General features: G+C 51.8%; 3 protein-coding genes across 9 annotated transcripts in view; all 3 read right to left on the bottom strand.

Moving 5' to 3' along the window:
* Positions 1-5,272: 5,272 nt before the first annotated feature.
* On the bottom strand, positions 5,273-11,955 carry LOC125932818 (cytochrome P450 26A1). The gene is made up of 7 exons (XM_049645419.1): positions 8,732-11,955; positions 8,325-8,549; positions 7,801-8,091; positions 7,535-7,705; positions 6,895-7,029; positions 6,156-6,308; positions 5,273-5,901 (listed from the first exon to the last, which is right to left on the bottom strand). Exons 1-7 carry the CDS (start codon positions 8,918-8,920, stop codon positions 5,560-5,562), a joined length of 1,506 nt encoding a protein of 501 aa, XP_049501376.1. The 5' UTR covers positions 8,921-11,955; the 3' UTR covers positions 5,273-5,559.
* A 112-nt stretch (positions 11,956-12,067) lies between these two features.
* Positions 12,068-21,897, bottom strand: LOC125933391 (cytochrome P450 26C1). The gene is made up of 6 exons (XM_049646406.1): positions 21,244-21,897; positions 20,465-20,689; positions 19,706-19,981; positions 18,282-18,437; positions 16,046-16,375; positions 12,068-14,109 (listed from the first exon to the last, which is right to left on the bottom strand). Exons 1-6 carry the CDS (start codon positions 21,445-21,447, stop codon positions 13,732-13,734), a joined length of 1,569 nt encoding a protein of 522 aa, XP_049502363.1. The 5' UTR covers positions 21,448-21,897; the 3' UTR covers positions 12,068-13,731.
* A 1,440-nt stretch (positions 21,898-23,337) lies between these two features.
* EXOC6 (exocyst complex component 6) overlaps positions 23,338-26,762 on the bottom strand; it is a 302,754-nt gene continuing 299,329 nt past the window's right edge. For all 7 annotated transcript variants that reach the window (XM_049646393.1, XM_049646388.1, XM_049646391.1 and 4 more), the window contains 2 exons: positions 25,723-25,835; positions 23,338-24,396 (listed from right to left, as the gene is read on the bottom strand). In XM_049646393.1, coding sequence (XP_049502350.1) covers positions 24,264-24,396; positions 25,723-25,835 — 246 coding nt within the window. In that variant the 3' untranslated portion in view covers positions 23,338-24,263. The remainder of the gene's footprint in view (positions 24,397-25,722; positions 25,836-26,762) is intronic.

Raw genomic sequence — 26,762 nt, 5'->3', positions numbered from 1 at the left:
GGGCTTCCATTAAGAAGCTTAGAACAGCAGAAATTTATTCTCCTAGTTCTAGGGGCTAGAAGTGTAAAATCAAAGTGTCAGCTCCCTCTGGAACCCGGAGGGGAATTCTTCATTGACTCTTCCTGGCCTCTGGTGGATTGAGATACGTCACTTCAATCCTCTGTCTCTACATGGTGTTCTCCACGTGTGTCTTCACATCATCTTCCCTCTGAGTGTGACTGTCTCTGTGTCCAAATTTCCCCTTCTAATAAGGATTCCAGCCGTGTTGGATTAGGGCCTACCCTAAGACCTCAATTGAAGTTGATTATCTCTGTAAAGACCTTATGTCCAAATAAAGTCATATTCTGATGTCCTAAGTGAGGGTTAGGACTTCAACATATTTGGGCGGAAAGGTGGGGGAATACAATTTACCCATAACAGAAACCATTTTCTGCTGGTCAGCAAAAAAAAAAAAAAAAAAAAAAAAGACAAAATCCTGATGATCTGGCTCTACCAGTGTGCAGACTGAGCCCTCGGCCGCACCAGAAATGCCAGAAGTCTTTACCTTCAGCCAGGCTTCATGTCCAATCCTTGGGGGCCACTCAACTCCAAGTTCTCAAGGCACCTGTGAGAGCCCGGGCACTTTCAGAGACACAGGAGGAGCAAGAACCTGGAAGCAATTTGGTCTTAAATAATCGGCTCACCTGCCCTTTTTCCCTGGCACATGTATAAACAAAGAATACGATTTTTTAAATTGAGGGCTAATCATAATGTATCGAACACTGAACTGCCAGTCCTAATTCTGTGTTGTGACTTTAAATTTCTTTGAGCCTCAGATTTCTCAGGTGTACACCGAGGGGTTCGGATGACCTGTCTGTAATCTCCCTTCCAGCTCCAAAAGTCTGTGACTAATTGACATTAAAGGAACTTTCCATTTCAGAATACCTAATCCCCTCCTCTATCATTGCATAAGCCACTGTTACGTTGACTGTATGACTGTATGTAATGAATCAATTCATGTGTTTTGTCAAATATCTATTATAAGCAAAGCCCCTTGTCTTCTTTTCACAATGCATTTGAGCTAAGTGAACCCATTAGTGACTTCAGATAAAAATCCGGAAGCATCTATGGTCAAAAATGAGTGAGTAGCTTTCCAACCCCCCCGCCCCCCGCCGGACAATGGAGGGGACTGGCAGTCGTGAGAACTGCAGTGTGGGTCAGCTTCTGTGCTGCAGGGGTCCGGTTATGAGTACTGCAACATGATAACCCTCGCCCAGAAAACCCACCACGTAATCCAGGGCTAAGTTTCCACCCTGTCCCAGGTTTCTAACTCAAGTTGACTCTACTTCAAAAGAAGGAGAGCTTGTTTGGCCTAATACCCATGAAGTGCCGATTTCAGGAACACAACATGCTGTTAAACCACAGCCGTGTAAGCTTGTGGCCACTGAGATTTTCCAAGGATGAGTTTCACTTTTCAAAGAAAAACATGGCACCGCAAAGCCAGAGAGACATGAGGTGACGGGTGTTGGTTGGCCCCAAGAAGCCTTCTCTCCCAAAGAACACCTACTATGTGTGGGTGTGTTCTGGGTGGGGGCCAGGGAGGCACAGGAGGGCGGGCTCACTTTCCAGCTATGAGACAGTGGCTGCCTCAGACTAGCTCTCCAGAGGGGAAGAGAAAGGACAGCTGGGCAGAGTCCGGCGTGGACACGTGGCATCGTGCAGGCTGGGGAGCACTGGGGAAGGTGGCAGGGTGTTACAACCCTAGAAGCTGGGTCAAGTGGATGCTCAGCAAGACACAGCCGGGCGAAGCCCCGCTGCCAGAGCAGATGCAGAAGCCGGAGCTGGAAGCGCTCGGCCACAGGGCGGGAGGGAGGGTCCCCAGCAATCCACACAGGGGACTCAGTGTCTCTGTGAGATCACATGTCAGGCCCCCTGGGCTCCCACCTTCATATTTGGCTCCCAAGTTTGGCAGAATGGTCAACAAGAGCTGCTGAATGCCACTGGAAGATGACTCGGGTATGTCCTGTCTCCCTAGAATGGAGTTCATCTGCGTTTCAAAGGAAAGTGAGTAGCTGCGGAACTGATACAGAATCAAAACTCAGAGAATCACGACTCTTTAATTTTGTGAAGGAACTAGGGGGTGATTGAACCTAACCTCTCCTTCCATGTCAGAATCCTTACAGTGGCTTAGTTTTCCAGCTTCTGTGTGGATGCCTCCACTGACAGGGAGCTTGTTCACTTGTAAGGTAACCTGTGTCATCACCAAGGGGCTCTAGTCACCTCAAAATGTTTTCCTTATATGGTGTTAACTTCTTCCTTCTAACTTACCCTCCGAAGTGCATGCTCTGTCCTTTGAAACAGGCCTGAACCTGTATTTTCTGCAACAACCCTTTAACTATTTGAAGGCGGAGCCGCCAAAACCTCTCTAAACATCCCCAGTTCCTTGCATGGTACTTTTGTGGGACGGCTCCTGGACCTGGTTAAGGTCATCCAAACACTGCCCCTGTCCTTCGAAAAACGTGTTCTCCCCTTCCCCAAACTGAGGGCCGTTTTCCAGAGATACCAACAGCAATGTAGGTCAGATTGTGGGCTGTATGTGGGTAACGCTGGACACCTGAGCCAGGTGACCTCAAAGACCACAGATCATGGCCACTTCAGGAACTAAATGGTGATCCGGATCCACCCAGGGTGCCCAGGGTGACCCTTCCAGAGAAGCCAGGCAGCCTTGACCGGGCCTGAGGCTGAGTACTTGCTAAGCCTGGGAAGTCTGTAGCCTCTCATTGTTTGGGGTAAAAGCAGGCCCCGGGCCAGAGTCCGTGGATGCTGGATTTCATGGACACTGGTGGGGAAAACCACTGGGCCCTGAGGTTGGCATAGAAGGGAGAAGCCCGCCCCCTTGTGGACCTCTGGGGTGTGGCAAGGTGCAAAAGCACCCTGAAACCTCACTGATAAGGGATCTAGGGGAACAGCCACTTCCTGTCACGCTCCCATTTTACTGGTTGCCTCTGGCAGCCTGCAAGAGAAGTGATCTGGCCTGTCAGAGGGCAGGGGAATGGTAGCAGGGGACACATCCAGAAGTTAGGAGGTAGAGACCCCTGAATCAACTTGTCTGCCAACAGAAAGTTGGAGATAAACCAGGCAGGTGTTATTAGCTGCTGGGGAAAAAAAGAAAAAAGCAAAAAGCAAAAAAAAAAAAAAAAAAAAAAAAAAAAAAAGGCAGCAGGAGGCCTTTCCTCATTCAGCCACTCCCTGGGTGGCCCCAGGCAAATCACAGTCCCTCAGTGGGCCTCCCAAGGCTGAGCTGGGTGAAGGCTACATCCCTCTGAATGCTCACACATTATAGACCCAGCTGGAGGTTTCCACATGCCTGTACTGACAATAGCTTGTCATTGGTGGTGCCACACCCCCTGACTGAAGACAAGAGGGTTTATGGGGTGGCCGGGGCAAGGGCACGTGTGGAATGGGAGGCAGAAGGCACCGACTTGGCCAGCTTGGCTTCCCCACCAAGGCCCTGGAGAGCACACCATGACGTTCAGCATGCCGCAGGAAGCCCTGCAGCCATTTCTCACAGTGGTCTCCCCTACCTTGGGCCAATCCATACCTTGGGCCAATCCTAAATCTAGAACAGTCACCTCATCCTGAAACACTTCTCCACTGAGTGATGCCTGAACACTGACCCAAAGGTGTCCGTGTCATAAAATATGCTTGCCCCAGCTAGACGTGATCCAGGCCTGTTTAATGTTCAATATGGCAGTCCACAAACATTGATTCTGCCTCACGTCCAAACATCTCTACACTGTCTTTACACAGCACTAAGCGTATTATCAAAGGTTGTGTTTTTAACGTATTTTCAGGGTAAATTCTGTACTACTCTGTAATCGATGAGCATAATTGGGCTAAATGTAACCTGGGAGATTCAAGCCAGAAGTGCTTTCCTCAACATTCTCCAGATGAAAGATAGAGGCAAATTTTAAAAATTGCATTATATTTTTAAACGGTTCGATATTTTTCCTGCACTATGCTCACAGAGACAGAGAGTCACCAAAGATGTTATTTTAAAACACTTAACTGTCCTCTGGCAAAATGAAAGGTATTGAAACCTTTATAAAATATGGCCTTGTATAAATTACCTGAAATAATGTCCTCAGGCTAATGTGCTTCTAGCTGGAAGGATCTGGGGCAAATATTACGAGGGGAGGGGTCATCTTGCACACCAAGTTTCACTAAAGCTTTGGCTGAAACTAAATAAGCCTGTAATTTCTCATTTTAAAAAAAAAGCATTATAAAGTTATTATAAGACATTTTAAGTTATTATACAAACACCCCTTAAAAATTAGAGGATTCCAGCAAGAAGTACAATCCAAGTTCTACCTAAAAAGTAAAGTCAGGTGGAACATGTAACTCTAATTGCAGACAGAACCCTTTCCAAACACCTATTTAGACCACCCAGCTTCTGCAGTATTGCCAAATTCTAAAATTGTAATGAAAATTTTAAAGTCCAAAACCTACAAGCCATCAGAGGTTCAGTAAGCAGATTGTGCCATTTCAAAACTGAAAATGTGCTTGCATAAGCAAGTCACCGGGGCTAACCTTTCTGGATAGAGAGTCTGGCCTCCAGTTCAGAACATGGCTATGCCAGGGTCAGAAATGTGACCAAACTGCGCTTTCACGGAGGTTAGCCAAGGTTCACAAGGTCATGACTGGGCCATTTTATCAGTCCTGTCAGGCTCACACCCTATTGCCTGGCATAGATAAAAACTTTATCTGTCAGCTTGCTAAATCTACTCCTCCCGCCTTATTTTCAATAAAGAAAAGCCTGGACTAGCTTATCTAAACCAGAGACTGGCCTCTTCCAATACTGTTTTCAGATGCAACTTCTGGTCTCATTTTGGGTCACTAACTGTCCATAATTAGAGTGACCGGCTTCCTCTTACCTGAAACCTTCAGAAAAACAGTGCTGGCACTCTGCAACAACATAGATTCATTATGTTTATTAAACGTACTAAGTTTATGGCTGAAGGTTTTAGGTTAGAGTAGGATGTTCTCAAGCATTACCTTTTCAAATTCATCTTTCCCCAAAGCAAAGCAAGCAAAAAAAAAAAAAAAAAAAAAAAAAAAAAAAAATCTAAAATTAACTTTGATAGATTTTCCAAACAGGGAATCTAAACCACAGAAACATTTACAAATGTTGGACTAACTCACACTCACATTTGTATTTTTCTGATAACTGTGAAGAGAAAAAGCAGCTAAAGTTTCTTCCTCACAGAAAATAGATACGCGCAGATAACAAATAAAGCCATGCAGGTAGATGCTTAGAAACCTGGCTAAATATACAAATATAAAACCAGTGAGCTTTCCCCCCACAGGAATCTTAAATGCAAGACAAGCACCTTCAGATTTTACTTTATTTGGAAACTATCCAAATTCATTATTTTAATATTTAAAGACTGTGGTACTGTAGTAGAGACACATAAATATTATAATATACATTTAGAAATTAAATATAATAAAATCAACATGACACTATGTAAAACCTCATGTGCACTTCAAATAAGTCTGAAGGCTGGGCATTCACACCCATCAGGTTTCCCCCTGGAAACGGGTGAACCTTGCAGGGAGATCATCCACAGGGTACACGGTGGGACTAGTTTTCATTGTAGGAGGTCCATTTAGAAGCCGCCAGTCACAATGCCTGGCCAGCTCCACTGTAAATATTTTGAGAAGAATTTTTGCAAACTCTTTCCCTACGCAGCTCCTCAGGCCGCCTCCAAATGGAATGAAGCTGAACCTGGACGCATCCTCTGGGTGAGGCAGCATAAATCGGTCAGGATTAAATTCCTCCTTGTTGGTGAAGATATCTGCCACATCGTGAGTATCACAGATACTGTAGATAACATTCCAGCCCTTGGGAATCTGGTATCCCTGCAAAAGATTATGAAGTCCCAAGGGCTGACAAACTGGAATCTAACTTTCAACAACAAAAAGTTATCACTGATAACCGGACCAATTATGAGTTGAAAAAAAGGGATGTGTGGAGAGAGACAGGGCAGACAGACATTTTGATGGTGGAAACACGTGCGCACAGGGGGCAGGATGATGACATCAAAAGCATAAGAAATTGAAACCAATGCACAGGGAAGCAAGGGGAGATTCAAAACCACAACAAATTAACTTACATTTAATTCAAAAGTCTTAAGAGCGACCCGAAACCCTCCTGGAACTGGGGGATTCAGTCGAAGGGTCTCTTTAATAACACACCCAATGTATTTAAGCTGTCCCAAAATTTCCATGTCCAACTTGTTGTCTTGATTGCTTTTGCAAAGTAAACCCTATCAAAACAGTCATACAGAGGTGAGCGGTTATTTTGTGCTCCAGTAAAATCAGCCCAGCAGACGTAAACAGGGCTTAAGTGGCGGCTAGACCCAAAGGGCCCCATGTTGGGAGTTTTCCCCCTGAGGGGGAAACTGTGAGCAGCTAATGACCATTTGCCTCCACCCCTTGGCCCAAATCCACTATCTATTTACAACTCCAAGAGAAGGCTGCTCCCCACTTAGAACCACCAAGTTTCTCCCCCGCCCCCATCACCACCACCACTGTCACCACCACCTAGGAGTCCCCATTCATGCCCTTGAAATACAAATTCAAGAAAGTGGAATCCAACTGAAAATCTCCAATGCACTGCAAAAAGTGGAGAACGCATAGGAATACAAGGATCAGACCCTGCCTGAGTGGGATCACAGCTCACAATTCCTTCCTTTTTATTCACAAAGCTAATTCTCTTTCGTCACCGGCCCACCCACCCCTTGGCCCTGCGCTTTCAAAATACTCAGAGAAGTCAGCACACTTACATATTGGCAAGATGGCTAGGGGACAGCAGAATTTCTCAAGCTAATTTCAAGGCCAGTGTCCCCCTACCTTACTCTTGAGCTCCTCTCGAACCTTCTGGAGAACATGGGGGTAGAGCCCCAAGTAAGTAATCAGAGACGTGGCTGCACTAGCTGTGGTTTCGTGTCCTCCAAAGAGGAGTTCGGTTGAAGATTGCTTTAGTGCCTAAGGATGGAATAATTCAAACGTTTTTTACAAGTTTGCATGCAATTTTACACAGCAATTACTCAGAACCCAACTGAAGGTTCTGGAAAGATGAGCCGAGCTAAAAGTTTGCTGATAGAAAGTCAAGGAAGGCTACACTTTTAAACATAATGCATAGTCCCTTTCGTTCAGCTAGAACAGGGAGGCCAGTAAAATCCCACTACGCTGGGAATTCTTGAATGAAAGCCTTGGTTGTATTAAAATCGCCCAACATTCTTTATTTGTATTTTGCAAATTCCAACGTTCCCCGGAAAGCCTGGTAGGGCTAGGGGACGCTCCCTGTTCCGCTGCATCCTCTCCCACAGCTCTCCGGACCCGGTGTCTCAACGTTCCGGGTCCCATCCCTGGGGTCTGGGCGGTCTGCTGACTGTGGAGTCTGGGCGTCACCTTTGGGGACACCAGGTACCGCCCTTGGAAAGCCAGAGGACCAAATTCCGCAGTGCCTCTTCCTGGAATTGCCACTCACCTGCATGTCCAGCCTCTCTCCCCTCTCCCACGAGTGCTCAATCAACAGCTGCAGCGCATCTTTGCAGCCACCGCCGGCCTCCGCCTCCGCCTCCGCCGCCCGCAGCCCGCAGATCTTGGCGCGAATGTTCTCCTCTATGCGCGCGTGGATGAGGTTGCGCGCCTTCATGCCCTGAGGGCAGAGAGCGCACCGCAGTGAGCTGACGCCGAGCCCCCGCGTCCCCGCGTCCCCGCGCCCCTAGCTCCTCACGCTGCAAGCTCCCTTACCCGGTACAGCCCACTGAAGGGCACGTCGATGGGCAAGGAGAAGAGATTGCGGGTCATTTCCTCGAAGGCCTCCACCAGCTGCTGCTCCGCGTCCCCGCCGTTCGCCAGTCGGGGCTCACAGCCCAGCAGGATGCGCATGGCGATGCGGAACATGAGGCGCTTCACCTGGGGGTAGACCAGGAGGCCGCGCTCGCCGCAGCTCAGCCACCGCTCCAGGCAAGTGCCCACTTCTTCCGCGATCACCGGCACGTAGTACTGGAGCGCCTCGCGGCTGAAGGCCCGCATAATCACCTGGGCTCCAAAAGAGGGAAAGTGTTAAAACCGCCCCCCTCGCCTTCCGGGATCCCCTTCCAGCCCCCCTCACCCCTGCCAGACCCAAGGCACTTCTCGGCTGATAGAGCTAAACTGGGCTTGAACGGGTCCCAACCGACATCTCGTGCAGCTAGCGCTCGCCCGGCATTTATCTGCTAGAACCCCTCCAGGGGACAGGGTCCCCCTCCCTGTCCGGGCACCGCCGCCCTCACCTTCTTGCGCTGCTTGTGCGAGGAGTCGTGCAGGTTGGAGAGGCAGCCGGAGCCCAGGATGGTGCGCACCGACGCGGGCCAGTGAACCGACACCAACCGGTGCTCCCCGAGCAAGATGCGCCGCACGTTGTCGGCGCCCATCACCCGCACTGTGGGCCGCCCGAACAGATGCGTCTTGTAGATGAAGCCGTATTTCCTGCGCTTCATCTGCAGGAACTTCCTTCGCTGGGAGAGGAGGGCGGAGGAGAGAGACAGGCGTGAGGGGGCGCCGGGGAGCGCCGCGCCTCCGGCTAGCCCGGATCCTAGCCTTAGTCACCTCCCTCAAAGGGACGCCTACCCTGGCTTCTGGAAGCCCTGAGCCCAGTCGGGCTCCTGAGAATCGTCCTGTCCCGCCCAAGCTCCCTTACCTGTAGCACCATCTGCAGTGTTTCCCCAAAGAAGGGGAAGCCCATAGTTCCGGGGGGCAAAGGGAGCGCGCAGCTGCGGTCGCGGCTGCTCACGCAGTACAGGTCCCAGAGCTTGATCGCGGCCAGGAAGAGCAGCAGCGGTAGCACGAAGGTGCAGAGCGCACTGGCCAGCAGCGCCGGGAGCCCCATGGCGCGCCGCGGCCTCCCGCGCCACCTGCCGCCGTCGCCAGCGCTCCGAACCCCGCCGCGCGCCCGCTTTATAGGCGGCCCAGGTTGCTGCCCACGTTACCTTGGTCAGACAATTAGTTCACCCAAAGTTCATCTTTAATTGCGGATTGGGCCCCTGGCTCCTCCCCCCGCGAGGCGCTGCCCAAAATCTTTAACCGTTTGTTCCACGCCGAGGCAGAGGCGGCACGGTGGCTGCTTCCCTCCGAACGCGCCTCCTGGGGTGCGAGGCTAGAGAGAAGCCTGCCTCCCCCTTACAAGGTGTGCGGGGCTGACCGAGACGGCGGCAGAGGCCGACTTGGGCTCCGGGGAGCGGGAACTCCAAGTCCTGGGCTTCCTGGTGATCTTTTTGGAATCCCTCGCGCCGGGTCCGACGGGCGGTCCCAGAGCTGCCTTCAATGGCTTTTCATTTTCAGGCGCCGTGTGGGCTCCCTTCCACCTGCTGGCGGGAGCAAAGGGAAGTGCGTTCAGGGACCGACTAGCTTGCCACGTCCCACGCTGGGGAAACTGAGTTCCAGAACGCAGAGCAAAACGCAGACCTCCCGAATCTCCCGAAGATCCCGCAGAAGAGCCCAGGGCCGGAACCTAAGCGAGAGCAGGAGTGGTGTGTGTGTGCAGGGCGGGGGTCAGACATGATGGGAGGATCATAGATCCCAGCTCCCCAAGCCCCTCAAGGAGGTCAGCACTCATGAAGTCTTGAAAGGTCCAACTTAAGGGTACAAGAGAGCCTCCAGATCCCTCAGGACTCCAGGTGTAACCTTGCGCAAGTCAGAGCCCCAACTCTGACGCCCCAGAGGGAGACCACAGGGGCAATTCATGACCACGGCTCAGCGCTCTGAGAACCGGCAGCAGCCGGCCGGATTCCGAGGGCCCTGGGACTCATAGCCCCAGCTAGGCAGAGAGGAAGGGGATCCTTAGGCCTGGGAAGATGAGGTGACAGAGATAGAGAAAGGAAAGCCCAGGAGTCTGTGCTCCGGCGCTCGGCTCCATCTCTACTTGCACGACCTGGAGTGAGTCACCACAAATCCTTGCTCCTGTCTCCTTCTCCTTAATATGAAGGCGGTAATTCCCAATCCGTCTACACAACACCCCGGGATAGTTGTGTTTTCAAGATGGGCTTCTGGTTGCAAATACTTTCCCCAGTTCCGCGCACTAGATTACGTCACCAGGATGACCTGGAGCCTTCCTCCGCTCTCACGGCCCCCGCCCACCGAAGCCACCCGGGTGAGAGGGGTGCTTGGCCCTGAACCCAGGCCTCTGCCGGCCGTTAATGGGAGTGTTGAGAGAATCCATCCTCGGAAGCAATTCTGGCCCTTGCCCAGCTGCAATCAGCCGCTCCTGCAGCCGATGCCTGATGCCCGGAGCTCGGACACTGCGGAGTGCACGTGCGCTCCCCACTTCTCACCTGGTGGGGCCACACGCATCACATCCTCAGTTTGAGCGCCGGACTCACCAGCCGCGCGGAAAACGAAACAGAATACGTTTGTTTAAAACTAAACGCCGGCTCTTGCAGGAGCACGCCGCACGCCTCGGAAGGCGTCCTTTGTAAATGGAAAACTCTTTGATCCTAAGGGCTGTTAAATACGTGACCCTCCCGCGGTGGTCCCCAAAGCTGGCGGGATTGGAAAATGTGGAGTCCTAGGGACTGCACGGTCCCGCAACGCTCCACGCCGGAGTCGCCACAGAGCTTGCTTGGCAGTCTGCGTTTCCCGCATAACCCTACTCGGTGTTTCAGAGGCTCTAGAGAAGGGTCTTTCCCACCGTCATTTCATCTAACCGTTTGGCGACTGCAAACGGTGCCAGCCAACTTCTGGGCACCGGCAGGAACCGCGCGAGACGCACCAGAAGTGATTCGCAGAAATCCTGGGCCCGCCCCTTTCTAGACAGCGCTCGAGCCGGTGAGCAAAACTGGCGAGCGGGGGCGTGACCTGGGGCCCATTCCCAATCCTCTGGCCTGACCTGCCTGTGACCCCTGCAGCCCGGACCGTGACATCCGAGTGAACTCTGCAGGGCCACCTCGCCAAGTTCAGCGCGCGCCGGGTCACAAGATGAGTGGGGCCTGCGTGCTGGAAATTGCCGGGGGAGGGGGAGAGTTCTAATAAATCTGCCCATCGAGACACGCGGGGGCGTCCAGCGGGGTTGTCAGGCAGGAAAGGATTAAATGTGAAAGTGAAGATCATTAAAGAACATCTTGAATGGGGGAAGAGGTCAATAAATTATCAACCCGATAAGAACTTTGATTAGAAAACTTGCCAAGCTTTCTTCAGTGGTGGTGGGCGGGATGAGGATTGGTTCCGGGGGAAAACAAAATATTTCCAAGATGTTTACAAAATAGCCTCCCGGTTGCTAAGGGTTGGGGGTGGAAGGTGTGTTGTTTTTGTTTTTGTTTTTTGGGGTTTTTTGTTTGTTTGTTTGTTTGTTTTTTTGCTGGAGGAGGGGAGTGAGGACCCAGAGGGAGACCCGAGTCAGGTCAGTTCCCAGCACCCTTCCTCACCTTTTACCCTCCAATCCCTTTCCACATCTTGGGCACCCATTCTTGTCTCAGGGTGTTACACTCGCTGTTTCCTCTGCTTGGGGAGCACCTTTCCCAGATCACCACTGGCTGGTTCCTTCCGAAGTCACATGCCACCTCCTCACGGAAGTCTTCCACCTTCCCACCCTGCAGAGTCTAGCCCCCAGGTACCAGGTATTACAGCCAGCTTTTATTTTCCTGACAGCACTTACCACCGTCTGACATACCCTCGCTCTTTCGCTTGCTAGTTTATTTATTATCTACCTCCTTCGTAAGCATATGCAGCCCGTGAGGGCAAGAACCAGTATGCTCCTTCCTCAGAGAATCTGTAACTACTGAAGCAGGAGCTTAGATATTCCCTGAAATTACTGAAAATGATGTATCGCTGGGAAATTGAAGCTGCCCCTACTGGAGCTTATAGTTAGTACCGATCCCAGAGCAGGTAAACCAGGTCTCTTACCACATACACCATGGAGGCTTTGGAGAACCTCCTTCCTATGTTTCTCCTCTCTTCCCCCCAGTCGAAATCCACCCCAAGCCTCGATCCTCCTGCCCCCTCCCCCTGGTGGAGCTTCTCAGCCCGGATGTTGTCTGCAGCCTCAGGGAGCACCCTGAGGACAGGCCCCGGTTCTGCCATTTTTGCTGGCTCCACTGCCTCCCAGAGCCCATGGCCTGGCGCCGGGCCTGTGATCAGCAGTGGGTGATGAATTGCCCTGCATGGGGGTTATGGCAGTGTCAGCCGAGCTCTCTCGGAAGGGCCCGCTGCGCTCTTGAGCTACTGGCCCTGCCTGCGCCTGCTGCTTCCCCCTTTCCTTCTGGCCCGGGGACCCACCTTAAGCATAAGGTCAGGAGGGCACTAGCTTCCTTCTGGTTCACTAAGGGGTCAGCTTGGGGCCTGGGCGGCAACTTCCCTGGCTCACCCATCATGTCCAGCTGCCCTGGCCTGTCTGAAGATGGGTGGCAGGTTGCAGTGGGCTGTTGGGAATGGTGCCACTGGAGGCTCTTGGCTTTGATTTAAACACCAGTGGAAACCTCTGTGTCAGAGTCCTTAAGCCATAGGGATCACTATGAAAGGACAAAGGGCTGAGCCCTACATGGTAGCCACAGGCCCAGAGGCCCGAGCAAGGAGTAAGTGATGGGGTAGAGGAGTCCAGACGGGGTGGGCAGTCCACTGGCCAAATAGCCCGGGAGCGCATTGCTAGTTCCTCAGGGAAGTCTTCTGTTTGTCCTATGCCATAGGAGGCATAGGAGGGGGTTGAGGTAGTGAACCGGAAGGTCCCTGCAGCCAGCTATTACAGAGAGAATTCTCAGCCCAGCTCTTGGGATGTGCTCAGGAGGAGAGCTCTGGTCATACTCTGGGGTGGGTCTTTCCACCTTCCCACCAGGAAGCAGCTGCCCAGCTAAGCCTTAGCCTCCTCGCTCAACTGCTGCCAGGAAACTTCCTTCTTGGCCTTTCTGTTATCGCTAGAAATATCCCAAACCTCTCTGATTATGTCTCAACCTCCCATGAAAATAATCCAGCCTTAGAGATATCTCCATGTGCCTGTTCTCCCTTGTATATGTGGAAAGATTAAACACGTTCTCGAAGTAGGAATTTTTCTTTTAAGTCACCAGCAGAATCCAATGATATTGAGCTGTTCAGAGCCCTGGGAGAGCCCACAGTCATGTTTCTGCTGAGACTGAGACCAGCAGAGTGGCCGCAGGTCCCAAGCCGAGGCCCGCTCCCTGAGGGCCTTCTGTTGGGCGCCTTCTCGGTATGTCTTAACTGTAGCCCAAAGCCAGACCGGAGATGCGCTTCTTCCCAAGGGTTGCAGGTCCCAGCTGCGTTCGCTGGGCCTCTGGCACGGTCCAACCCTCCCCTGGCAATCGTCCCCGCGGCCCCAAGATCCATGTAACCTCCTGGGCTTGGCACAGGGAGGCGAGGACCCGCAGCTCCTAGTGAAGATCTGTTCCCTCCATCCCTGTTAGCAAACCTAGTAAAGGTTTAAGAGGCTGGGCTCAGGACCTTTCCTTCCTCAGGGCTCAGAGCCCAGGAAGCACCTTCCCACCGGCCTGGGCGCTTCTCCCGGGCTCCGCGGGCGCAGTGGCGGGGGCTCGCGTTCCTCCGCCCTCAAAGTCTGGCACAGAGCTGCATTCGGTGACCGTTTGTTGAGCGAGTGAGCGAGCGCCCTGCCCGGCACTAAGAAACCTAAGAAGCCGCAGATGGGCGGCGCTGAGAGCGCGCCGCTGCCGCTGGCCAAGCCTTGTTCCGAAGCGCAGAGGGTCAGAGGCGTAGCCCATCTCGCGCCGCCGAAGGCGCGAGCGGGTGGAAAAAGAGCCGCAGCCCGTCCACCGGGTGCACGATGGGCACGGTCTGCATGGCGGGGAAGGCAGGCGTGGCCAGTTCCCAGCGCGCCGTGCGCACCAGCTCCACGGCCAGCAGTTGGAGCACCGCCTGTGCCAGCTCCTGGCCGAGACAGCTGCGCGCTCCGCCGCCGAAGGGGATGTAATGGAAGCGGCCGCAGGCGCCCCGCGACTCCTCGCCCGCCGCGCCGAAGCGCTCGGGGTCGAAGCCCTCAGGCGGACTGCCGTACACTGCAGCCGTCTCGTGCGTGTCCCGGATGCTATACATCACGCTCCAGCCCTTGGGAATCTGGTAGCCCTGCGGGGAATGAGGAGACCCACCTGACCACGAGGCACCTGGGACCCAGGCCCGACCCGACCCTCCACCCCGGGTGCAAACAACAGGCTTCCAAAAATCGGCAGGAACGTTCATCTAACCCGGAAGCTAGGAGAACGCTCTGCGTTCCAATTTCAGCTCCTTTTCTGCTGAGCTGTGTGACCTTAGGATGGATACTCAATCTCTCTGAGCCTCAGTTTCTTAACTGGTAAAACAGGAACAAAAATGCCCGTTTTGTTGTTGTGAGAATAGAATAAGTCTGGCATATATATTGATGGTCAGTAAATGTAATCTGTTGTTATGTATGCTTCAGTGTTTTGTTTTGTTTTGTTTGTCTTTCTTTTTTCTTCTGACATTAGATCAAGAGACCTAAGTTCTAGTTCTGAACCCACTCTCTGCATGGGCGGGAACAACACAAATGACAGGGACCCTCATTCCTCTATGATCTCCTCAATTATAAGGCTCTTCTTTGCATTGAACTGAAAACTGACTCTCTACCCGAACACCCTCCCACCCCCATTCCACTTGCTGTACAATCATATTCAGGTCTGGTAGCCACACTTCAAGGAAGTGAACATGGGACTCAAACCCAGGCATCCTTAAAAGGTTGTAAGGCAGCCTTCATGTTTCCTCTATCCACCTTCAGCTTTTTCAACTATTCTACTTTTTGATGTGTCTTCCAACCCCCTAACTCTCCTGCTTCCCTAGCCTGAATAGCTTCAGGATGTCTATTCAGTGGGTCTCAACAGGTGACAGATCTTAGAATCACCAAAAACATTGTCTCTCTCTCTCTCTCCTCTCTAGGCCTCAGTTTTCCCATCTGTAAACTGGACAATGGCTCTCCCTCTGCTCCCCCTGGTGGACCTGTGCTCCTCTTCCTCTGTTTCCCTTAGAGACTGTAGAATAAAGTCTGAATTCCAAGATGCAGCATCCAAAACACTTCTAAACACCTCATGATTCCACCCACCTTTGTCTGAATGGTCCCCCTCTCTGCTGGTGTGCTGTTCCATTTCAAATGTCAGCCCCCAAAACATTTTGGTGTCATTCCTTACTACAGATCTCTATCTTCCTCACATCCATTTGGGATGAAGTATAGGCCCTGGCCTCCTTTCTCTCCTGATGATTTCCTCCAGGGCAGAATCCCGGTGGCTCTGGTTCACTCCACCCCTGGTGTGGAATGGGCCACAGATGTTCCTTGGCTGTTTAAAGCGAGGGTCAGGGAAGGGAGTGCCCCATCTCTGCTTGGAGCCGCCCAGCGACTGAGCTGGGGGTCGAGGGGGACCGCAGTGACAGCCATTCAGGCAAACATCCTCAGTTCGCAAGTTTAGGGCTCCACTCTGATGCTGCCACTGTGCCGCCCAGCCCTGACACCACCTGACTGACGTGTCAGAGCTGGAAGGGACCAAGACCACTTCCTTCCAGAGAGCAAACTGAGGCCCAGAGCGAAGAGGGAATTGCCCAAGGGCTTAATACAAACGGAGCCAGATCCGGCTAACAATGGCCGGTTCCTTGCTTGTGAGGCAGCAGAGGGTGGGGTACGGGACACAGTTGGGGGCTCTCCTTGTTTCCCACCCACACTGGCTAACGGGAGTGCTGCTAACGGGAGAAAAGTATGTCTTATTCTAAAACTCGGTTCTGATTGAGTTGACCGACCCTCACCGCCGCTGAAAGCTCAAGTAGGCGGGGTTCCTAGTCTTATCCGCTCACCAGGCGCCAGGCTTCGCGCCCCCTCAACCGTGCTTCCCGGTAAACCGGACAGGGCTCGTCGCCCTTCGTAGGCGGAAATCGGAGGCCCCGGGGGGGGGGGGCGGGAAGAGGTGACCTCGCGGTCCTAATCCCCCCGACCCCGCCCGGTCGACCCCGCCCGGTCGACCCCGCGGCAGGAGGCGGCGGGGTGCGGGGCCGCGCGCGCACTTACGTCGAGCTCGAAGGTGCGCAGCGCAGTGCGGTAGCCCCCGGACACCGGCGGCAGGAGGCGCAGCACCTCCTTGACCACGCAGTCGATGTAGCGCAGACGGCCCAGCGCCGCCAGGCTGAGGTCAGGCTCGCAGCCGCAGTCGGGCCGGGGCCCCGTGCCGCCCCCCGCGGCCCCCGGCGCGCAGCCGCAAGCGCGCCCCAGCCCCTGCGCCGCCAGCTCCTGCCGGATCTTGGCGACGGCCGCCGGGTGCTGCAGTAGCAGCAGGACGAGGGACGTGCTGGCACTGGCCGTGGTGAGGAAGGCGGCGAAGAGGAGCTCCACAGCCGTCTCCTGCAAGACAGCCCGGGCGGCGCTGAGTCTCCTGCAGCGGGCCCTGGCCGCAAGGCCTCCCGGCCCTATGGCTGGGGAGCAAAGGGCCCAAATTTACCGTTGAGCAAAAGCCACAGTGGCGGCTCCGTAAGCAGGCCCGGAGTCGATCGAATCCCAAGTCTGCCCCTTGAGAAAGCCACATGTAGCAACGGCCCAAACCAGGATCTATCCACTTACTTTGGAAGGGCTCCCAGAGACGCGAGGAACTTATTCTGTGTGCTATTCTTAGTGCTTTAAGCGTTACTCCTTTGATTCTCATCCCAACCCTATAAGGCACAATTACTGCCCTCGTTTTACAGAAGTGGAAACTGAGGCTCCAAGAGGCGTTCAAGGTAGTCCCAGCGGTCGGGCTCAGGAGTCCAGTGCTCTAAACCACCTGGTGGTGCTGCCTGAATTCCTGTTGGGCGTCCTGACAGTGAATTGGGATGGGAGGAGGACAGAGGAAGGCACCTATAGCAGCGGCGCCAGCCTCCAAGCAAAGGAGTCATCAGGGCTTCCTCCTCCAGCTGGGTGGAGTGGTCCAATGAGTGATTAAACCTCTTCTTGGTCTGCACTGACTAGTAAGCACAGAGGAGGGCTTCATCCTCCAAGCCCCAGCACTTACTGCCTCCCTCTGCCCTCCCAGCTCCTGGTGTCTTCGTTCCTAGTGGCACCCACAGTTTGTGTTTATACATTTATTTATTTGATCATGGGATGAATGTGTACCCCTCCCTTCCCGCACCTCAAGGCCAGGGGCTGTGTTTTGCTCACCGCTATATCCTCAGTCCCAGTGTAGAGCCTGACACCAAATAGATATATCATAATATCTGTGGAATGAATGACCTGGTCCAAGGCTAACTGCCCGCCCTGGACAACATGGGGAGTCCCAGTGTCCTTCCTGGCCAGGCCTAATCTGCTTGGCCTGCCCCTGATGCCCAGACCAGAACTGAAGATTCCTGATCAGTGGGTTTCTTCCTGAGAACCTGGAGGGTGTTGTCACACCCTGTCAAACACTCCTCTTCAGAGCTAGGAACTATTCCTATCCAGGGGCTCTCCCAGGACTCATTTACTTCTAACCCCCTGGATTCTTGCAGCTCTCATAACCCCAGGAGTCAGGAGACAGATTATTAGCTCCATTCTCAAAGAAGAAACTAAGGCTGAGCTTTACCCTGCATGGGTCTTGGAAAGTGGGAAATTAACTCAGAAAGACTGGTAGTTGCTTTTGGAAGGGTTGAGGTGTTCCCATTTCTAACTTTCCCCTGCCTCCCCAACCTCTCCACTCCTTTTTGTGTTCTCCAGCAGGTCCTGGGGGCCATTCCAAAGCTTCTCTCCTTACTTCCATTGCCTGTGCTCTATGCATACATGGGGAGGGGCTCTAAACTTGGAGAGACCACGCAGTGGCCAAAGAGGTTAGCAGTGCCAGGTGACAAGGTGGCTCAGGGAAGGAGAATGTCGATTTCCAGAAAAAGAGGGAGCTTCAAGGAAGATATGGAGTTTGACCCTGAGCCCTTAGGGTTTGTAGAGAAAAGGAGTGGAGGGGGTTTCATAGACTGGGGATTGCAGAGGCAAAGGCATGGAGTGACAGAGAAGGGGGTGGGTGAGCAGGTCTGTTTGTGGCCAGAACCTGTAAGTAAGGGCCAAGAATTCATGCCTTTCCACACTCCTACAGAGAGGGATGGTGACTGGCCCAAGGCCACAGAGCTGGTGGGTATGGCTAAGCCATGGCTGGAACCCATGTCTCCCCTTTCCCCTCCCCCTAAGGAGTTCCCAGGGCTTAAAGTGGAGCCAAACAGGACTCTGTTCGGGCCGGGAGGAAAGGATGTAGCATGTGTATGGAGACCTGCTAGGAATGCAAAAGGGGGAGAAGTAAAACCTTCCCACCACCTACCTTCAGCTCCTGCACTGAGAGCTCATGGCCCAGCTCCCTAGTGCTGTGGATAATCATGTCGAGGGCGTCACTCAGCTCGGCAGCCTTGTCTTCGTGAAGCTTCTCTGCGATGGCCTCCTCCAGGTACCGATGTAACTGGTCTCGTGCCCGGATGCCCTGATATGTGGGGAGAGAGGGGAGGTGGGACAGGAAGTCTGAGGGGGCCAGGACTCACACCTAACCCCCAAATCTTCTTCCTTGGGCTGCTCTGGTCCACTGAGATCCAGGTGTCAAGTTTCTCAGCTTAGCTTCATGCCTGGCACATAGCAGGAGCTCAATAAATGCTCAGGAATTTATCCACCATCTCTACACATAATTCTCTCTTGGTGATCACATTCTATACTGTCCCTGGTGGGGTGAAATCAGTCCATTGCCCTTTGCCTTCACTAGACTAGGCAGGGGCAGTGGGCACCAGTGTAGACAGGAAGGCACACTTTAATGGATCCAAAAGAGCTCTGGCTTAGAGAACACTACTGGAGGTGGGTCTAAGCATTAGCCTCTGTAAGCAGGTAGGCAAGAGGTAGGCAGTTCAGGGAGCAAGCACAGCAAAAGCATCTGAGCACTTGGGTTTTCAGATCATAGGAGATGGGGTTCAAATCCTGCCTCTGCTGGCCGGCTGTGTGATCTTGGGTAAGTCACTTAACCTCTCTGAGCTTCAGTTTCTTCACCAGTAAAATAAGAATAATAACACTTTAAATCAGAAAAAGCATTCAAAGCCATCAGCCTACAGCATGCCCCTTTATACATAACCATTCTTTTTATTCGGGGAAACAAAAACCAAGGCATCAGGACAGTGAGAAGCCCCAGCTTACAGACAAGGAAAAGGCAAATTCGGCCCTCCTGGTTGCTCTCTGGGCCTGGCCCACAGCTCTGAGGTCTGAAGAAGCAGCGGTTCTCTGATCCAGAAATTAGTGGGGCCGGGGCCGGGGCCGGGGCCGCGGACGGGAAGCCGGCACCCACACCTCTCCGACCCGGGCTAGGCCGGGGGAGTGTCTGCGGGGCTAGTGTTCCCATCGGTTCCGCAGCCATCCGGGCTTCCACAAAGGCGCTGGAGGCCGGGCCAGGGGGCACCGCTCTGGAGCCGTGCTGGGATGACGGGCTGGGTGCCCACCACGGAGACCCAAAGTCAGGAAGCCAGCGACGGCTGGGTCGAGCGCGCGGGCCCGGCAGGCGCGGCCCGGAGAGGTTGGGATCGCACAGCCAGTGAGGACAGAGGCCAGCCCCGACGCCCACCGCCACACCATGCCACCTCCCCACCCTGGGCGAAGCCTCGGTTCCCCGGGAGAGGCGACGCGTGGGGTGCGCAGAGAGACTGGTCTTCGCCTGGAAGACACACCCACGCTGGGAAGCCCCGCGAGGAAGGTCTGAGGCCAGAGCGGCAGTACCTTGCGCAGGCCGCTGAAGGGTACGTCCAGGGGCAGCGAGAAGAGGTTCTCTACAAACTGCTCAAAGGTCCGGGCCAGCTCCGCGCACTGCGCGTCGTCCAGCCGTAGCCCCAGTAAGATGCGCGCAGCCATGCGAAAGGTAAGAGCCTTGGAGGCCTGGTAGACAGCAACCGGCCGGCGGGCCGCGCACCAGGAGCGCACCTCGCGCCGTAGCACCCCCTGCAGGCGGGGCACGAACCGCTGCAGCGCCGCACGGCTAAACGCTCGAGCCAGGACCTGTGGGAAGCCCGCGGCGTCAGCACTGGCCATGGTCCGGCTTCCTCTGCTCCGCGATTCCAGAGGCACCAGAATGCCAATGTCGGTCCCCTTCTCTTCTCCTAAGCGGCCCAGACCTAAATGTGTTGGCTTTTGCTATCGCCATTCCCAGACTCTAAATCTCTGATGTTTACAGTCCCTCCCATCCATCCAGGTTCCAGCTGCCACTTCCTCCGGGAAGTCGTCCCTGGTCCCTCTCCAAGGGGGGCTTTCTGGTCCCTTTTCCCCACCCATTCTGGTATCATCCACACATAGAAGATTGGAGATGAAATGCCCCTTAAGTCCCAGTCCTAGCCTTATAACCCAAAGCGGCAAAAGGTAAGGGACTGGACCAAAGCCACCACTGGTTAGCCAGGGGGCTCTGCCAGCTTCCAAGTGTGCCCCTAAAACCTAGCCCCGGCCTGACCCACAATAGGTGCCCAGGAATCGCAGGTTTTGGCTCACCTTGCGCCGCTGCCGATGAGGCTCACCGACTGAGCCGATCAGGGTGTGCGAGCCCAGTAGGATGTGCGCGCTCTGCGGCCACTGGCTGCGCACCAGGCGGTGCTCGCCCAGCAGGATTGTGCGCACGTTCTCGGCGCCGCTCACGCGGATCACCGGCCTGCCTAGCAGGTGCGTCTTGAACACTGTCCCGTAGCGCTCCCGGCGGGAGCTGTGGAAGCGAGAGCCCTGCAAGCGAGGCGGAGCGAGGCTGGAGCTGCTGGGTCTCGGCTGGGGGTCTGGCCCAGGCCTCCCAACCGCCCCTTGGTAACAACTCCCTGCTCCAGGCCGGCGCGTGGAGTCTCTACAAAACCGAGTCTCAAATGGGCCTCCCGACTACCCTATTGAAATGTAGATTCTCCTGTTCCCGTTGGGGCGAGGAAGAGACTGAGGCTCAGAATGGGGATGTGAGTGCCCGAGGGCTCATGGCTGAGAGCGCCCGGGCTTCCTGATTATGTGCTTGCAGGGTATAGAGCGAATGCTTCTTAGAACCCCTCTGTTCACCCTGGCGTCGTGTCGTGTCGTGTTTAAGTAGCGCTGGGGAGAACCCCGGTGACATACGGTCCCTTCGAGGGAGCAGCTGGACAAAGGCGAGGGCTGTGTATGCTCTCTGGGGCCCTGGGCGATAGGACGAGACCGGCTACGAACCCTGGGAGCACACTGAGAGCGAGGAGGGTCCCGTGGGAGTCAGGGAGGAAGGGGTCATGTCGGGGTGAGAGCACGATGGGGTGTGAGCCACTCACCTGAACTAACCAGTGCAGCGTTTCGCCGAAGAAGGGCCAGCCCATGGAACCCTTGGGCAGGGGCAGGGCGGAGGCCCGGTCCCGGCTCAGCGTCCAGCGGAGCGTCCAGAGGTGCTGGGCCAGGCTGAGCAGCAGGCCGGCGCACAGGAGAGCGGTGCCCGCTGCCCCCAGCACTGACAGGCAGCTCAGCCCCCAGGGGAACATGGCGAGCCTGCGGGGGGCGGCCAGGCGGCTCGGAGCACTGGGAGCGCGAGAGCTGGGGCGCTGGTAGCACGCAGTGCTCACCTGTTCGGTCCGGAAAGGGCCTGGGGCTTGGGGACCAAAACCGAGATTTATAACCTCGGACAGGGACTTCGCTCCAGAAGCAGACCCGTAGTAGAAGGCGGCAGTGACCACACGCCCTTAGGGAACGTGCCTTCCTCTAGTCCGACGCCTTCTGGGCCCAAATGCCAGGTCCTCGCTGGGGTGCCGGCTGCCTGGGGACCGGGGACGCCCGGCACCCGCGGCACCTCCCACCTCCTCCCCGGGTCAGCGCTCCTTTGATAGAAGCAGCGAGGGAGAGCCGAGAGAGGAGCAACTCACCGGTGTTGCCAACTTGGGCTGCGGTCACCGGGGCTGTAGACCCCCGCCCCACCTCCCTCTCTTCCCGGCCCACCCTGGCCACATTTATATAGATATTGGCTCCCTCCCTACGGACCGGTCCCGACTCATACAACGTGACGTGCCCATGCATATTTAAAGCCCTCCGAGCAGAGTAGTGATTGGAGGCGGTGGGCAGCGGCACGCTCACCCAGGGACGAGGAGTAAGGAGTGGCAGCCGCCGCGGCGCTCGGGCTGGGCTGGGGGCCGCGCCCCGCGCCGATCCTCGGGCGGGGCCTGCGATTTCGCGCCAGAAGTGCCCGGCTGTACGCCGCAGCCCCGCGGGTGGGCGAACCCCGCGCTCTCGGCTAACGCGGGCTCTGTGGCATCCCCACCCTCGGGGTTGCAGGTGCCCCTTCCCCTTCCGGCACTCCAAGGTGAAAGGGTTATCCCCTTTGCTCTGTTTCAATTCCCAGGGAAACCGGGGTCTTAGATGCCTCGCATTGCAAGCACCTACAAGGGGTAGCCGGGGTCGAGATTCCCGGGCATCCCCACACCGCCCCGGTTTCTGACCTACCACTTCGGGACCCCTTCAAAACATGGTCGTGCGTGTCACTGCTGCCCAGAGCTTCACTGAGACACCCTAGTCCCACCAGAGGTAGAGATCTCCGGGCGCCCTACGGGTCTCAAGGGCCGATTTCACCGTTCCTTCCCACTCCGGAGGCCACCCCGCTCGACCCCAGTCAGTCTACCTGGTTGCTTCTCCGTTTTGTGTGGGTCCGTCCGAGGGCTCCAAATGCCCCAGGGTTCGTGCGGGTCCCTACAGTGCCACCCGCGGGTTGGCGGGAAGGGGGCGGGATGTTGTATGTATTATAGAAGAAAGGGAACCCCACACCATCACCGCCGTGGACCCACGGTGGTCTACTGCAAGCAGTCCTAAGGCGGCGTCTCTCCGGATCCGGGGACGCCTCAAAGAAAGCCAGAGAGAGACATCCCGAATGCCCTGCAGGGCTGGGTAAGGCGCGCGAGGGGCAGCCACATTCCACAGTCTTCAAAAAGAGCTAGCTGTTCACCGCTCTCTTCTAATTTCCAGATTTTATTGTGCCTGAAGAATTACCATGTTCTCCATGTAGGTTTTTTTTTTTTTTTTAATGTGCAGTACTTTAGGATTGAGGCGGTCAATAAATACTTGTATCTTTGTTTTGGTGACACTCCCCATTCCAATAACTAGGGAATAACATCAGTCTTTCTGAAGGAAGCAGTTATTTTAAATCAGGAAGCTCTGAATAGATGCAATAGCAATGCATTTTCAACTTGCTCAACATTTTTAATATTTCATCACAAAATCAAGAAATGTACATATAATTCTTTACACTTATTTTACAGAGTTAAGTATAGTTTCTTACAGGCATAAATCCTGAAGATGGAAAAGAAATATTCAGCATAAATACAATGAGAAGAAAGTTGCGATCAGACTGATATTATCATTAGGACCATGGTGGTAATTTACACAGAAGAAAATGTACGTTCATTTCAGATTTTCCAGAGTTCATTTGGTTTGGCTTGTTTCCATACCGCGGACAGGTACTGAGATCTGCTACTGAAGAAAGGAACCTGAGCCCTGTGGTAACTTCTGTGTGTAGGAACATATCTACCCTAGCACAAGCAGCACCTCAAGTAGCTTACCCCACTTCGTTCCTGCCTTCTTTTAACTTGAATCAAACCAAACCAAATAAATCCTAGAATGGGGTCAGCTACAAACAATATAGTTAGAAATATTAACCCTGCTCAACAGCAACACTGCATCTCAAGAAAATACAAACACCTTTTCTTCATATTCAGAACCATTAAATTAAACCATCCAAGGAGAACAAATAATTCATATTCTTACAGAAATCAAGTTTGATTTCAGGGACCTTTAAAGATTTGTATACCACCCCCCTGCCGAATCTGCAGAACTGGAAAATTTAGTCTACTTAAATCATATTGAGATGAAAATAAAAGTTAACAGTCACAAAATGACAGTGAAATACTCCCATATCAGACATGATTGCATTCCAAAACTGGATACTGATGAAAAAGAACCCAGAAAAATCATTCAAGTCTGAATAGAAAAAAATACTTATATGTAGAGGCATATAAGGTTTTTCTAATGTATTTACAATCAATTTCATATACAATTTTTGACCTGATTTATATGTTTTACCTTTTTTCCCTAAAAGTGAAAAAAATTAATGTCACCTTTTCCACATATAAAATAGTATCCAATTATTTAAAAATCCGTAGAAATGATATTTTTATTGTTTCTTGTTTAATCTCTCATTAGTGTCTTTTTTCTACTCCATTTTTTAATTCTGCAACCAAATTACTGTATCATGACCTGTGCCTGTTAGAGATCAATGCTGAATCACAGATTTGGTGTCACTGAGTGCAATCGAAGTCTAGGTGTGCTGGGACATACCATTCACCAAACTTCTTAGCTGTTTCACGACTGTCTCTATCAACTTCTGTTTGTCTCGATCATTCTTCCTGAACTGAGCAAATATGTTGTTCTTTTTGCTAGTATCCTTCATCCTAGGAATATATGTGAATGGAGAGGCTTGGTAAAAGGAAATTAAAAGCTATGCTGTCATAAGTAAATTATCTTGGCATGCTCTGAATTATCTCACACCAGTCCTATGCTTGAAAAATATTCTTCAAAGAAAATAGGTACTAATAAAAATACATAGATAGCAACCACACAAAAAATTAGCAGCTTCATTTTACATTCTATATGAAGTAGTGTTTTTGCATTAGTATGTAAATCTAAAGTATGTTACATTTTCTAATATCATACTATTTTCTAATATCATTCCACAAAGTATGCTAAAATACATACCCTCTATGGACTCTGCAAATCACATTCATAACAAGACAAGGTGAAAGAAAAATAACATTAGAAAATTTAAAGCAATATTTATTTATTTATTTTTGGCCTCAGTAGTGTTTCATGATATGGTAAATTTACATTTATTTTATTTAAAAAAATTTTTTTTAACGTTTTATTTATTTTTGAGACAGAGACAGAGCATGAACGGGGGAGGGGCAGAGAGAGAGGGAGACACAGAATCGGAAACAGGCTCCAGGCTCTGAGCCATCAGCCCAGAGCCCGACGCGGGGCTCGAACTCACGGACCGCGAGATCGTGACCTGAGCTGAAGTCGGCCGCTTAACCGACTGAGCCACCCAGGCGCCCCTACATTTATTTTAAACATCTCACATCAAATACATCACAGATATTTGAAATGTGGGAAAATAATAGATATTTTTCATACTGATAACCTAAAATGAAATATGATTAAGCGAAAGGAAAATCTGTCACATAGTGAGGGAAAAGTAACCCCTAAACTTCTGTCATTTTTAATTGGACAAGATGCACCAGCAAATGTCCTGTTACTTCAGTTCTTACTATTTTATTTTTTCTATTTATTTTTTTTTTATCACATACTTCTCTATCTGCACAAAGAATCCAAGTCCATCATGGTAGGATATCGACAGCAAACATGCCAAATGCTAGCCACATTTTACAAAACACCTTCTTTTCTGTGTTATACCATTAAAAAAAAAAGTTCCAATTCTCACTCATCTCCAGTAAACGTATTCCTAAGGCCAATTAAGCCTGCTATTGAGGATGCAATAGGAAAATTTTTGTTAACATGAACATAAACAGCAATCTCATATAAAAACTACACCAACACTGCACCAAGAAAGAAAGAGGCTTATGTTTTGGCCATTAAAATGGACTGAGCTTTTAAGCTCCATTTAGACATTTCTCTTTTGTTGAAAATCTCTAGTTCTTCAATCATCACTAAATCACAAAATGCTAAAATGTTATGCAAAAATGTTTTCAGAATATACTCACTTCTCCAAAAGAGTAAGAGCTGTGTTTGGATTCACCCGAAGGTACTTAGAAGCAGGCTGTCCATAATCAGCGAGATAAGTAGACCAATCCCAAACCATAAACAGGTCAAGGAGCTGAGGAAGACAGGGCAAAAATGTTAAACCAACTTTTGAGTATTTATCCACAGCTAACACATAAAGTATATGTCATTCTTGATCCTTGATCTTAATGTGCCCTCCTTCCTAGGTGGAACAGAATAAGGAATTCAATTTTTAAACTTTATCATTAACTATACTTTATAACCAAAATAGCATGTACTATCTTTTTACTTTTGAAATTCCTAAATTGGCAGGGGATGATTTTCTAATACGGCACCTGATTGCATTTTCAAACAAGTGTACAATAATAAACACACTGTTCATAGAATTATATTAACACTTGTACTGATGTATAGAGATTTAATCTTTACACATTATTCAGTTTATACTCATTTAATTAGTAAGGGTTGGTGCTACTACCTGTTTGAAGAATTTCAAAGAACTTAAATTGAACCTTTTTTCTTAGAGGTTAAGTATGTTTACCTTTCAAAGAAGCCGTTTGTACCTAGACTTTTCCCAAAGTAATTTAAACCAAAAGCTCAGATAATCTCAATTAAGTGCATTAAACAACCTCTGCTGAATTCTCCCTGGTGACAGATCCTCAGTAGTGTTATGAAATGTGGGCTTCAGGACTCAGCCTGTTAACTCTAGGCAATCATTTTGTATAAACAAACAACAACAAAAAGAAGCCCTCTTGTATTCCATAGTGTTTTAAAATTGACTATTTGCTTTATAATCTCCAGTGAGAATTGTTGTCAAATATGGAAGTAATCTTTTAAAAGCAATGCCATGCCTAAACCAAAGCACCAAACTCCTTATCCAACTTTAAAACCCTAATCTCCCTTAAGCCATTTAAAACCAACTTCCTATCCCCATTTGAATTGTTTCAGAAAGCTAAATACTTTACTTACTACCTTCCTTCAGTTTTTATATTATTCTTTCTTCTTGTTTTTTAACTCACTT

This window comes from Panthera uncia, chromosome D2 (assembly GCF_023721935.1).
Source record: "Panthera uncia isolate 11264 chromosome D2, Puncia_PCG_1.0, whole genome shotgun sequence".
In the NCBI taxonomy this organism is placed as follows: Eukaryota; Metazoa; Chordata; class Mammalia; order Carnivora; family Felidae; genus Panthera; species Panthera uncia.
The sequence above is the reverse complement of the archived record's forward strand: the minus strand, read 5'-3'. Positions and strand labels throughout refer to the sequence as shown.

Bases quoted from the DNA above. Each gene is read 5' to 3' on its own strand.
- LOC125933391 (XM_049646406.1), bottom strand. From the start codon at position 21,447: ATGTTCCCCTGGGGGCTGAGCTGCCTGTCAGTGCTGGGGGCAGCGGGC. The intron at 18,438-19,705 runs GTACTGCCGCTC...CCCACATATCAG, and splicing joins CCTTCAGCGGCCTGCGCAAG to GGCATCCGGGCACGAGACCA. The intron at 14,110-16,045 runs GTAAGTGCGCGC...CATTCCCCGCAG, and splicing joins TGCGCACCTTCGAGCTCGAC to GGCTACCAGATTCCCAAGGG.
- LOC125932818 (XM_049645419.1), bottom strand. From the start codon at position 8,920: ATGGGGCTCCCGGCGCTGCTGGCCAGTGCGCTCTGCACCTTCGTGCTA. The intron at 8,550-8,731 runs GTAAGGGAGCTT...CTCCTCTCCCAG, and splicing joins CACTGCAGATGGTGCTACAG to CGAAGGAAGTTCCTGCAGAT. The intron at 7,706-7,800 runs GTAAGGGAGCTT...CTCTGCCCTCAG, and splicing joins CCTTCAGTGGGCTGTACCGG to GGCATGAAGGCGCGCAACCT.